General features: G+C 30.3%; 2 protein-coding genes across 5 annotated transcripts in view; one reads left to right on the top strand and one right to left on the bottom strand.

Annotated features, from left to right (window-relative positions):
- Positions 1-2,947, bottom strand: part of LOC132758473 (matrilin-2-like) — a 31,051-nt gene extending 28,104 nt beyond the window's left edge. Inside the window, exons 1-2 of the mRNA XM_060750147.1 lie at positions 2,789-2,947; positions 448-630 (exon numbers count right to left, since the gene is read on the bottom strand). Of these exons, the coding sequence (XP_060606130.1) occupies positions 448-630; positions 2,789-2,882 (277 nt within the window). The 5' untranslated portion in view covers positions 2,883-2,947. The remainder of the gene's footprint in view (positions 1-447; positions 631-2,788) is intronic.
- The window catches only part of LOC132758474 (atrial natriuretic peptide-converting enzyme-like), a gene marked incomplete at its 3' end in the record, with an annotated part of 38,787 nt that overhangs the window by 10,599 nt on the left and 13,236 nt on the right, over positions 1-14,952 (top strand). For 2 of the 4 annotated variants that reach the window (XM_060750151.1, XM_060750148.1), the window contains 2 exon segments: positions 13,023-13,302; positions 14,572-14,640. In XM_060750151.1, coding sequence (XP_060606134.1) covers positions 13,068-13,302; positions 14,572-14,640 — 304 coding nt within the window. 4 annotated transcript variants of the gene reach the window in all.

Genomic DNA, 14,952 nt, shown 5'->3' with positions numbered 1-14,952 from the left:
CCCGACAAAATTTATTTAAAAAAAATAACTTTCATAATTCATAAACTACACTGTAATACGAAGTTGTAAAACATAATCTATTTACTTTCCTCGTGCCATGTAAATCAAATTAATGCTTATAGAGTGTTCTTACTAAAAAATAAGTGTCTATTAATTTTTATCAGTGTTTCCTCAACATCCTTTGACAATCAAATCTATTACAATAGTTCCGATCAAAATGGCATAAACAGTCTCTTTTAAGTTCTGAAAGAATTACTGAAATACTGCTGTCTACTTCTTTGGTAATAAATATCGTTTAATCGAAAAATATTTTGACTCGTTTAGCGTAAACGTCGTGTGAGGTAGGATTGCCAGCAATTTTGCTTTTTTAAATCTGACAATCTCATATTATGGAGAATATACCGCTGCAAGTATTTTATATAAATAAAGAAATTGTACAGTACTTACAAACACATAATGGGCGCTTCACAGTCCACTTCTTTGATGTAGGGTCACATGAACCAAAGGTACTTCCAATCGGAGAAAGGCCGTTATCGCATGTGAATTCGACTAGCATGTTGTTACCCCAAATATTTACTGTACCATTGTTTGGTGGGTCTGGAGTTTTGCATGGTTCAACAGGTTGAAACTCTGGAATTAAAATAATATGTTGCTTCGGAATACTTATTATGTCAATAGTTTGATATAAACCTTTCTACCCGCTTACATTGTACACTTTTGGCTCATTGTCAACAACAGACATAAATTGTAGTGAGGTGATAAATGTCTTGTTTTCTGAGTTTTCTTACTTTATTTCAAAACAAAACACATTATAGGGAAATCAAAGACTATAATTGAACAATGCACGTTACATATTAAATGCAATTTTTATCAAAATTAATTATGCAAAAGTACATATTTAAATTATTCCTTTAAACTATCATGCATATATGCTACTGGAAACAGAAATGATAATTTAAATACGCCGAAAATTGTCCTCTAGGCTGGTTCAGAATGGGAACAGTCACATTCAGTGTATACCCATAAATAATAGATATAGTTGCAACTAAACCGTTCTTTATTTATTTTGTAACAAGGCATATTTAAAATTAAACAATCAAAATTCATCCTTTCAGAAATTGCAAACTTTAAATAATGACTTTTCAGAACTGACGAAATATTTGAAACATTGTCCTATATCTAATTTGATTTATAAGATAAAAACTAATAACATCCCCCTAACATTTATATATAAACATCCCCTGAACATAATACTGTCCTCAATAAAGAACAAAGTGCTCGAGTTTCAGCACTGTGTCATAAAATATCTTATAGATATTACGTCATACTAAAATCTGTACAAGCTGCATTGGAAAAAAAATGTTTGAAGAGAAAAAAAAGCTTAGTCACTGTTAATTCTTAGTCACAATAAAGTAATAACCGATATCAGCAATCATGTTGTTGATAACTTTATTCTACGTAACTTTGCTTCAGGATCTTTGGCTTATCTATGAAGATTACGAAAGGGATGTGGTTGTACACAGACCTGGCATATTGCACCTACTTGCATCTGAACTGGAAAGTCGCAAAGCCACTTAGCACTTTTCAGCATGTCTATTTCTAAGACTTGCAACCATGTGGAACTTTAAAAAGAGCTCCAAAAAGAAATTGATGCAGTTTTAAAATGTTTAATGAAATTATTTTTTTCAGACACAAGAATTTTGATCGAAATGTGATGTTCGTGTAACAATGAGCGAAAAGTGATATTTTATCGCATATTTTACCATATAATTTTTAACAGGAATAATATTATGATAACGCTCTATAACACGCCATTGTGTCTATCGTTACTTAAGTATTTTTATTTAATAATGTACTATTTGGCTTAATTGCTTTTCATTGATTCCTTATTGTTTAGCACTGAGCATTATTGAAAAATGTATAAATATGTTATGGGCGACTTAATTTTACTATCATACTCGTCATCACTATAGAAGGGAAATTTATGCCAGAGTTCAGCAAAATAAAGTTTTTTTCCCTTTGCCGTTTTATTTTGTTTACGTCAATTATGACAAGTTACATTACGTCAAAGATCTTATGTGCAACATATACTTATTTTGATTTATCCGAAGTGGCCTAATGATTGTGCATTCACAACATTTGCATAAAGTTGCTTCCCTTGGCGGTCATGATAAAGTAATAATTCTAAGAATGAATAGCCTGGTGTCAGACTCAGTGTATTGTTATTGGATTGGATATAATGTTATCGGTATGACATTGCAGATGAATACCATTATAAATTTAGATTTCTAACGCGACAATAAACTTATCACACAAAGTTGGAGATTTGTCTTGCTGCAGCAAGTGTTGTGATACACTTAACATTATTTTTATTGGCTTTTCATGCACTACTTGTGAATACTTTGAAGTGTTCTTTTCTCCTTAATATGTCATTTTCCTCTTACTAAAGTCTTTTCTCTTTAATACGTTCTTTTCTCCTGAATGAACTTTTTTAACGGCTTGTTAATACATAAGTAAAAGTATTGTTGTTTAAAATACATAAAAGTATTTCTTTTTTCAAATCAAGATGCTAGAATAATACGCTAATATTAAAAAGATAAACGCCCCTGAACTGATATTTTTGTTCAGCAGTCTTGTTATGAACAACATAGTTAAAGTTTTAATTTTACTGCCAGCCAGACCATGTGAAAAGTCCGTGTTTACTTATCAATAAATTAAGTACGCAATATAATTGTTGGTTTAAGAGAATCCTTTGATTTCGACGGTAAAATAAATAAACAGAACATACCTGGTTCTGACGGGGGTTGGTCAACACATTGAGTAACTTCCGGGTTCAAAACATTCAAAACAAAAAGTAAATAAATTAACTTAGCATAATACATCTTCAATGCTAAGTTTTAATAAAGTGAATTACATATACTGTAAACAATTATATTTATATGAGTGAGTTCTTTGAGAAAATTTTGTGATTCTTTAGTGTTTACTTCAACTCGGCACGAAACTTAACAAGAGGTTACCGGTAATACTGGTTTGGTTACTTTTTCCGAGGGTACATAACTGGACAAGTGTATGACAGATTTACCCGTATTGTTACAGACATGATTCATGAATAATTTTTTAACTAAGGGTGAAAATTAAATAAAAACGCTATCCACGTAAATGTTATCTCAAAACATTTTTTTTTGTTGTTTTTTTTTTCAGAGAAAATAGCAAAAACGTATTCTAAAAAAATGTTTGTTTTGATTTTGGTTATATATGTACATGTATTTGCGGTTATTCTTTACTTAATGTTCGTTTGTCAATGTTGTTACAATGCTACATGATAGAAATTGCATTAATCATAAAGGAAATGTTTATGTGGTAATATTTTCAATGTTTTATATGTATACATGTATATGTTGGCATACCATTGTCTTTCACTTAAAATATTTGGTAGACCAAGTATTCGACCGTTAAATTATAAACCAACGCGAACTAGTACATTTGACAGTATAACTAACAAAGTAGAAACTTCCGGAGTTTTAATATATACACACATGAGTGCCACTAACGATCTGGTGATAGACGACTAAAAGTTCTAAATAAACTATGTCATTATTTGTATGGAATTACTCCATATCCTATTGTAACCGGAAGTGATTACCCTTTGCCATTAGTATAGAGTCATGCCATCGTGCAGTTTGACCACAGTCTCTACCTTCGACTGACCATCTTCAAATTTTCAAATTTAAATCCCCGAAATCAATAATGGACAATTCAAAAAGTTGGAGCTGGACAAGTCCATTGAAGAAATTTAGAGGGTATACTGTAATTAAAAGGAATATAAAGGCCCCTTACCCTGGAGAATTTAGATAAACTTGCCCGGCTTTAATTTTGGAACGGACCATTTCTAGTTGAAGAGGATTCCAAAAAGTTTAAATATGATATTGAAAAAGAGCAGCCAGCAGACTACAGCCTACTCAGATATCACGGATGTTCTGGCTAGTCTAGCATTTACATACCATTATCGCCGTTGACGCTCAAACGGTTAACCGCTTAAAACAATGGCGTTCAGCTGGTCTGTTTTATCTAAAAATAGAAACAAACTTTCAACTAAATAACCAACACTTTATGCTGACATAACTTGGTCTGTTTTTGTTTACCATAGAACAGGTAATTTAACTGATGTGTCATGTTCTTCCCTTTTATATATTTAAATCTAATGCACGGAATGTGCAATTTATCGTTTGTACTTTTTGTGTATTTCTTTAATGCAAATGCAAAATAGATTGTAAATAAATTTCGGCTTATTTATTTTGATCATTATCCGCTCTCCGTCTCACATTTTACAAATTCCTTACGTTTCACAACACCTTAAAGATAATTCATGATCTACAAAAATATGTACATTTTTTTGGTATTACATAATATGCATAAAAGAAGAGCGTTTACAAAGGGGAGTAGTGGCCTAGGGGTCGTGAGTTCGAAGCCTAAAGTGGTCACGACCATGTTTCCTTGTATGCAAACAAGTAAATGCAACCGAGTTTTTATGTATAATGTTATCGCGTATGACCATTCATTTAGGTCACATAACTTATAATACAAGTACAAGTTTATGTATAGTAATATATATTTTGTTATTTACCAACTTACCAGGTAGTTTTCTAAAGGTTATCTACAAATAACTGAATTCAACTGAATGAATACCCCAGACCTTGCGGCATCAATATCAAAATGCATTGTAGCACTTGCTACAACAAACGGCAAATGCAAATATTTGATAATCGCATTTAGAAATGTAGCGTAACTTGAGTGTCTATAAAACGCAATCATTTCGTACAATTAAGTAGAAAATAATAAGGCTGTGATTATCCCTGTGTGAAGTGAAATGGCTTGGCAGTGGTAATCAGAAGTATATAGGCAGAAATAATCCTCAAAGACATGACGTTAATAGGCAGTTGTTATTCCGGTTGGACGTTCTGGTGATTAGGCGGTAATTTTCTGTCTGTGATGTATCATTACTGTGCAGTTATCGTTCAAGCGGGTCGAAAAATTACTAGAGAAGTTATAATTCCGGCGCCAGTGCAATCTGAATAGGAATATATATTGCGAGAAATTAACCACATTTAATATGATCTTGAATATTTATCAAACGAAAGTTAATCGATGGCCTTATATTTCATCTAAAATAACTGAAATTTAAAACTACTTAAAACGGTAAAATGTGTCCGTTAAAGTTAGCATAGTTTGGCGAAACACCCTTAAAGCTGCATGCCTCCAGAAAAGCCAAAAATGTCAAGAAAATCAGTTTTGAGAAAATTGTACCGAAATTTTAAGAAAATTAAAAATATTCACAATTATAGTAATGATTTACATGTTATATGCAATAAATGACTGATATTTCAGTATTAACCGCCATATTTCTACTGCCTGACTAACGCAGTAAGAGCAAGTTTTGCATAATTTGGCCGAAATTTATTGTTTGAAAGTGCCGTTTGCAATGTGTAAAGTACTTTCTTTGTTCATTTGACAATATTTTACTAATTTATTAACTATTTTTCTATAATTCATTTTCAAATTTCTTGAAAATTAGCATGGAATCTGGAGGCATTCGCCTTTAAGTGCATTGTGTAATTGTGTAGGAAAATGTAGGTTAATTTTATCATAAAGTTTGATAAAGTTATATACAGCTGTCAGCAGCATCCTATTGTTTTGACGTCTGCTACAATAGGGTTCAATCACCCCAGACACAAGGATATGATGTGAAAGAATTGTGACTGACATGATACGTTGTTTTATCGTATTTATTTTATCTAAACTTTTTGAAAATATGCTGATTTTGATCTTAAAAATGAATTAATCATAATTTTATTTCGATAGACATGTAAATGACTTTGATGCGTGCATATGGTCGCATGTTGTTTTCCTATAAATTCAGCGCACATTTTGTTGCATAGTATTTTCCTTAACGAATACCGTGGATGACCCAGCGTATCATCAATATAAACTTAAAATAGATGTATAAAAAATAAATATAGTACATAATTTATCAGCTACAACTTTGCATTACTTACATCTATTACACAAGAAAAGTTGTAAAGATAGCTAGATACAATTTCATATTTAACGCCTTTTCTATGGAAAATTATTTGTGTCAAAATTCAGAATATTAATGCATTTGCGCTGAATGTTATGACATTACGTAATGTAATGAAAACATTTGCGGCAAAATCGATGCATTTATTTTTATACGTGATGTTTCAAGAATAACTACAAATACTGTTTTATGCAGACTTATTTCTAAAAATAAACATTTTCAAAAATGCGTCATAATTTTGATCAGTTTCGAAAATGATCTGTTCACATGACTAACGAATACTTCCGATTCATTTGCGTTGATCCCTTATCATTAAATGTGATCCCCTTACCTATAAAGGTTTAGCTAAACCATCCGACGACTGGGTATTTTTAACTCTAAAAATTCACGTATAAGCTATAACATATCAATTAAACTGTAACCGCAATCTAACCACAGATTGTTATCGCGTTTTTTGTATCCAAAATAGTTTTATTTTAATCATTTTTCTATCGTTTCGCCGCATGAAGTTTTTTGTATTCAAATTCTGTAAATAATGAGTGATTGAATAATTCAAGTGCAAGCCATATGTTTTGCAATTTAAAAACAAAATTGTGCATTTAAAAAAAAAATTCAGACAGATTTGTCTATTGCTTTATAAATTTTCCTAAAGAATCATAAAAAACTTTTAATTATCTATCTTTTCTTCATTGTGATATGCAAATGATTTTTTTTATTGTTTCAAAGTTTATGAAAACGAGTCCTGCTATGGCTGTATAAAAACGCTGGACAATAATTTAGCCAAGTCGCAATCATGTTAGTATTTTCGACCATGGCGTCATTCAATCTATTTCGTTATATCTGACATCACGGTGACGTATCTATTTTGCCTGAATTATAATTATGGTCTGCTGTTTGCAACATCTACATGTATATAAATTCATTAATGTGATAATAATTAAATCCGCAAGTTTGTGGTTTTCGTGGTTTATATGTACACATAGGTGTACAAAATGTACTTATAAGTTTTGGGAACATTTGATTTTTCAAGAGATACATAAATGAGCCGCGCCATGACAAAACCAACATAATGGGTTTGCGACCAGCATGGATCCAGACCAGCCTGCGCATCCGCGCAGTCTGATCAGGATCCATGCTGTTCGCTTACAAACTCTATTACAAGTAGAGAAACTGATAGCGAACAGCATGGATCCTGATCAGACTGCGCGGATGCGCAGGCTGGTCTGGATCCATGCTGGTCGCAAACCCATTATGTTGGTTTTGTCGTGACGCGGCTCATTTGATTTTTCAAGAGATACATATAATCAACGTAACGCTTATCCATACGCGTCGGTATTTAAGAGAAAAAAAAAGGTAGAACAAATACGGATCTGCATGTTCCTTGGCTTTCAAACAGATGGCTATCTCCAATTAAAGATCGTGATTTTTATGAAATATCTTACGTTTTATATGGATTACTAAAACTAAAAATATGTTCTAATTTAGGAATAAAAAAAAACCTCAGGTATGAAACTCATGTATTTTATCAACTTAAACAATCTTGCAACTAAAATATTAAACACTCTGTCTAGGAAGGCGTGAGTCTTATAAAGGCATCATAAATATATAATATTACTCATAATTAAAGATAATAAAATGCGCCGTAGCGTTTTATATAAACTTATATAATATTAAGCGTCGACAGCAAACACTTAAAGAAGTTGTCGCCCTTTGAAGAGGTGACAGCTGAAAATTCGACACCTGTAAAGAAAACATGTTTATTGTACATAAAGATAAGAACTTCGTCAGTAAGAAAGAATTCATGGCAGCGTTACGTTCTTTAGGTAATAAAGTATTCTATTTATATAACACGTACATATTGTTATGAATTATCACTTTGCCGATAATTGTTCAAAAAGCATTTAAACATTTAACAGGTGTAGCTGTGGTATAAAATTGTATATATAAACCACAGGTGTGGTGGCCATATAAAATGATGAGCAAAGTCAGCCGTCAACACATAATAAAGTTCGGATGATAATAAGATGTTTTCTGCTATGTGATCTGATAATTATATGTGGGCAATGTAAAAACAACTATGTTTGAAATAAAAAATGTTAACTGTTTTAATTCAGGTAGATCTAGTTACTAGTTTTAACAAGGGACATATTAAAGGTATTCAGTAACTTTTTGGTGACATAATTAAGTAAGTACAAAAAAGTATAGAATATTTATTTAAACATAACTGAATATTTGAAATGTTATTATTGAATTTCAATGATTTTTTTTTACCTTTCATTTATATTATGTGCAGATCTAAGCAAAATGTAGTTTAAAGGATGTATATTTTCTTAATATTGCCCTAGGTTTGTTTCATATATACATCAAAGGAAAACAAAATGAACAACATGTAAAAAGTTGTATATGTAACAAAATATTGTTTTAACTATTTTAAATTTACATAATATATTTATTGTTTATTTTTTATTCTCTTCTAAAATATTCTTTCTTTTTATACATTAATCCCACTGAAAATAAATGAAAAAGAATAGAGCTGATAAAATGTAATATATAATTTAGAACTATAAATTATGATTTATTCTTATTACAATGGCATATGATACACTTCAATTTTTTTCCCAAGATTTTGTTCTATGATTGCTTAATGATTTTATAATTATAATCATATTTAATGATTATATAAAATATTTTCAAATTAATTTTTATAATTTTGTTGCAATAAATGATTAAAATTGTTTTATAATATCTATTTGAATTGATTTATGATTTGAAAACCAATTCTGTATAATTTAAGATTTGTTGCAATCTGGTCTAATTGATATAATCAGCATGATCTAATTAATTTAAGTTTCAAATTGATTCATGATTTGATATAAATCTTATCTGATTGATAATGATTTGAATATTATTAATTAATATAATCTTCTGTATCGATTCATCATTTTATATAAGCTTTTCTGGTGGATTCTTTCCTAATTGATTAATGATTTAATAATTTAATTTGATTTAATATTTAATGATTTCATTAATGATTTGATATAATCTCATCAAACTAATTAATGATTGTTCTGTTCTGATGTGAACTCATCTTATTGAATCACGATTTAATTGATAATTGATACATGATTTAATTAATTGATACATGATTTGATATAATATTTTAATATACTGATTAATAAATAGATATAATCTAATCTTATTGATCCATGATTTAATATCATGTCTACAAATTGATTCATGATTTGATGTAATTCTCCTTACTGTTTTAATATTAATAAAATATAATTTTTAACTGATTAATAATTTATAATCTATTCATAATATAATTTAAATCTTCCCATATGATTAATCATTTGATACAATCTGTTTTTAGTAATTCATGACTTAGTATACTCTGTTAATTGATTTATTAAGTGATTTTTGTATATTCAGTGTTTAAGTTTAAACAAATTTAAAAAATAACAAAAAAAACCCAAAAAACTTTTTTTACCTCCAAGTTTCTCAATGATTGGTTAATATCTGCTTTAATTATTATGTGATTTCTAATAGGTTTATCATTTGATAAAATATGTTGGATATGATTAAATATGTTAATTTGATAATAAAAGTATGTTCTTGTTAATTCATAAATATTTTTTTTTCTATAAAATCATCTGTCTTGATTATTTATTTGTCCATTTTTTATTTTAAGGTGTTTCAGTATGAAATATTTTAGTATTCTGAACAGATTACTCAGATGTATAAGTTTGTGCTGTAATAGGCAAGATGTTAGTTATCAAAAACAAAATTTTATCAACTGCATTCTCCTGATTAATATGTCAGCACTGTAATAAAAGTAATCTGTTTTTTGTTCTCCTATCTGAATAGGATTTGATTTATCAAATTATACCAGGCAGTGTAAATTGTTGTTTGAGGACACTAAAAATGTAATCTCCTGAATTTCTTCAGTGGACTTGTCAAGCTTCCATTTTTGGAACTGTCCATTTTTAATTTGGGGATATCAGGATGAAAAATTTGAAGCCAACAGTATAGCGCCCTGAGCTGGTCAGATTTCACACACATGCAGGCTGGCCTGGCCACACACATGCAGGCTGGCCTGGCCACACACATGCTGGCCAGCCTGGCTCTAATATTACTGGTGGCAAAGGCTTATCAACATGTTAGTACTATATCTGTTATCTTAACTATTGGAACCTGCAGGTGTATTTACAGTTTTGAATGCACTCTCCTTGGCAAAACTGAAATAAATTCACTATCTTGTATATTTATAATACTTACTTCTGCTGTGTTATGTATTGTTTTGCCAAAATCAACTCTCAAGGGAATAAAGTGCAAAATATTTAACATTTAAAAAACATAATGTTGGAGGTTTAATCAAGGTTGATTTTTTTTCAGACAAAAAGATATGGATCAATATATGATAGTTTTATTATATGCTGATGTTAATTCTAAAAACTTATTAAATATTTTTTATATTTTAATGTATTTTAAAATCAATTAAAATGTGTTTATTATCTTTCAGCCATTCTGTATTATATTAAGCATTAACCATATTTAGACTTCCTCTAATTATGACTAAATTTCACAAAAATTGGGGTGGGGGTGTCGGGGATGGGGGGAATTATATGCTAATGTCAGGGGAAGGGGTTTGGAGGGAGTGAGAAACATGGAAATCTGAAATACATGATCACATCTTTTAAGAAATTCTTTTTTTCATTGTATAAAAAATTAAGACAAAAGGTATAAATGTGACTTTTTGAAATTTTTTACCTTAATTACAAAAATCATACAGGGGATAAGCTATGTGTATTGCCATCGTTTAGTTATTCTAGAGAAAATAGTATCTTATAGTATCTTATATTATCACTGCAAAAAATATCCAGACAATCTATACAAACATTTACCCAGATATAAACTAGACCTGATTAGATAATTTTCAAACATTTACTGTAAAATCTTACATAGTTTTATGAACACATATTTTAAATAGTCAAGGAAGTGATTATGGGCTTTATCATTTTTTTTCTGATAAGTTGAATGTCAGTGTGACTAAATGAAATGAGACTACATGTTAATATTTTTTTTATTATACTTTTGTTTCAAGTAAAAAAATGCAAAAATGTGGCAAAAAAATGGTAAAGTCAGCAGAAGCACATAAGATAATTGAAATCACTGTCCCATATCTTGCACAATATGTAGCCTATATAAGTCAATGTGTAGCCTATATAAGTCAATGTGTAGCCTATATAAGTCAATGTGTAGCCTATATAAGTCAATGTGTAGCCTATATAAGTCAATGTGTAGCCTATATAAGTCAATGTGTAGCCTATATAAGTCAATGTATAACCTATATAAGTCAATGTGTAGCCTATATAAGTCAATGTGTAGCCTATATAAGTCAATGTGTAGCCTATATAAGTCAATGTATAACCTATATAAGTCAATGTGTAGCCTATATAAGTCAATGTGTAGCCTATATAAGTCAATGTGTAGCCTATATAAGTCAATGTGTAGCCAATATAAGTCAATGTGTAGCCTATATAAGTCAATGTGTAGCCTATATAAGTCAATGTGTAGCCTATATAAGTCAATGTGTAGCCTATATAAGTCAATGTATAACCTATACAAGTCAATGTGTAACCTATACAAGTCAATGTGTAGCCTATACAAGTCAATGTATAACCTATACATGTCAATATGTAACCTATACAAGTTAATGTTTAGCCTATACAAGCCAATGTGTATCCTATACAAGTCAATGTGTAGCCTATACAAGCCAATATGTATCCTATACAAGTCAATGTGTAGCCTATACAAGCCAATATGTATCCTATACAAGTCAATGTGTAGCCTATATAAGTCAATGTATAACCTATACAAGTCAATGTGTAACCTATACAAGTCAATGTGTAGCCTATACATGTCAATATGTAACCTATACAAGTTAATGTTTAGCCTATACAAGCCAATGTGTATCCTAAACAAGTCAATGTGTAGCCTATACAAGTCAATGTATAACCTATACAAGTCAATGTATAACCTATACAAGTCTATGAGTAACATATACAAGTCAAGGTGTAGCCTATACAAGTCATTGTGTATCCTATACAAGTCAATGTGTAGCCTATACAAGTGAATGTGTAGCCTATACAAGTGAATGTGTAGCCTATACAAATGAATATGTAGCCTATACAAGTGAATGTTTAGCCTATACAAGTGAATGTGTAGCCTAAACAAGTCAAGGTGTAGCCTATAGACAAGTCAATGTGTAATTGTCTTGTGATCACAAGCACATGTGTACCTTCTTAGGAGTCTATAATATCATTTTTTAATTTGTACCTTTCTTGTGACACTTGTTTATACCCTGTATTTTTAAAACGATAGCACCCTTTCAATTCATACAGAACATGAATTATTAAAGCATTTATTTTATGATTATATACATTATGTTGGTTGAATTTGTGCCATAGACCACACTGAGTAAAGGCCACATACAAATTGTCTGTCAGTAATTAGGCCTCCATTTTATGTTTCCATCCCAAAATAACAATTTGTTTTATATTTATACCCCTGCAGTCAACTAATAAGCTTTATGAGGAAGAGCCTTAATCATTGGACACAACATATCCAACTTCTTTTTTTACATAATATGAAATATAAATCCAAATTTACTGTCACTTTTTATCATGGAAATTTCACATAACTTTTAAATAAACATAAACTAGTTATATTTTGTAGCACTTCTATCTTTTGTAGCACTTCTAACATTGAATTATGACCTTGACCCATAAATTATCTTGACGAACAAGGTCAAATGTGAAAAATATTTATAAAAAATTATTGTGATTTCATTTTGATATATTGAAATGACCTTTATGATTTTGATTATTTTAGTGGCATTTCTGTTTTTGCTAATATAACATTTTGCTTTGTTTTTTTCCTTTAGATTTTGTGTCAAGGTCAGAGCAACTAAAAAAAGGTTGCCAGCATAATGGGGGAAGAATGTAAAGGAAAACTGCTCACAATGAAAACATCTACAAATGAAAACAATAATACATTAGAAGTTCAAAAATTTGATCTATGTGATTGTGAAAAAAAAATAGGAGATAAATCTGGAGTAATATCAAAGACACAAACAAGGTTCTTGTGTATAGCAGCTGTGATTCTCATTATATTTGCCATTATATCACTCATTACAGCCATTATATTGGTCCTTAAACTCTCAGGTATGTATATTATTTGTTGTGACACTGCCAAACCATCCCTCTCACGCTATATGCTCAGTTTCTCTTACTTTCTTTAAGTTGTCTCCCATATCTTAACCTTCTCATTCAAATCCCTCTTGCCTACTTTCATAAACAAATCCCTCTCACCTATTTTCACAAACAAATCCCTCTCACCTACTTTAACCAACAAGTCCCTCTCACCTACTTTCACAAACAAATCCCTCTCCTTTACATTCACAAACAGAACCCTCTCACCTACTTTCATTATAAACAAATCCCTCTCACCTACTTTCACAAACAAATCCCTCTCATCTACTTTCACTAACAAATTCCTTTACCTTTTTCACTAACAAATCCCTCTCACCTATCCCTTTCACCTACTTTCACTGCAAATCCCCCTCACCTACTGTCACTACAAATCCCTCTCACCTTCTTTTACAAACAGCATAATAAATGCTTAAAGGCCCATTAAGCCTAAAAAAAATTCATAAGTTTATTATTTCCAGGCCTTTTGTTTTTGGTTTCCAAAAGAACATTACCATTTAGCTGAAACATCTTTTGCCTCTTTTGCATTTTGGAAATAAGTTTGTTTATACATGTAATGATGGAAGTAAAAGTGGTACTGTGTTTGCATTTTGCTACCTCAATCACAAATTATTTCACACCCAGTGATATTGTGTTATAGTGAGAAGTATCTTACATGTGTCTTACATGAAAGAAAAACATTTTTCATTTTGGAGGCTAAATAATTAATCTAACCTGATTTATAAGAAATTATGTATGTCAAGTTTAAAGATGTATGAAGGAATGTATGTATTCTACAGTTGCTTATATATCTTCATTATATGATGTACATGTATGTAGTCAAGACTTTGTTACTTTTTGAGATATATATGTATTCATTCACAAGTAATGTAATTTAAATATAGGACATAGATCTACATATACATGTACTCGTATATATACTAGCAGTTTTTAGAAATTTTAAACAACGCTTAATTGCATGTTTAAGACAGTGAAATATTTAGCTTGTAGTTACCTTTCCTTGATTTAGGGAAGTAGGCTTAGGTGAAACTTGGAAAGTGGAGTATTTTGACTGCATGTTACAAGTCAACTGCTCCCACTGAATAAATATTTAAAAGGGATTATGGTCAATAGTTAATTAATAAGTTACTTGACTCTAATTTGTTTTAAAAGGTAAATATTATTTTTTTGTGATAACAATTAATTCTCATATATTATACATGTATTTTGCCTATTATGTTTTAGGGGGAGATGAAGGGAAACCCAGTTCTCAAAATCAGACATCAACTTCATCACCATTATCAACAGAATCAGGTAATTTTAGTACAGCAAGTAATTATTGTACTTTAGCAGACTGCGAAATTAGCAGTTGTCCTATTGCAAAGACAACCATTTTTTGGTCTGGACAACCAATTTTTGAAAGTTTATTTGCCCGATGGACAAGAAAAAAATTTGCAGAAAGTATACAAATAGTGATAAAATGCAAGATATCAAATAAAATTAGTTTGCTTACATTTATGAATGTTTCTCACTGAAGATAAGTTTGCAGATTTGATCAATAATTGCTTGGAGATGTTCTGATGAAAATATTCAGCAACCAGTTTTCACTTTGGACAACCAGATTTT

Source organism: Ruditapes philippinarum, unplaced genomic scaffold, assembly GCF_026571515.1.
Source record: "Ruditapes philippinarum isolate M1 unplaced genomic scaffold, ASM2657151v2 ctg5251_1_1_1_1, whole genome shotgun sequence".
In the NCBI taxonomy this organism is placed as follows: Eukaryota; Metazoa; Mollusca; class Bivalvia; order Venerida; family Veneridae; genus Ruditapes; species Ruditapes philippinarum.
This window is presented reverse-complemented; position numbering and strand designations above follow the sequence as displayed.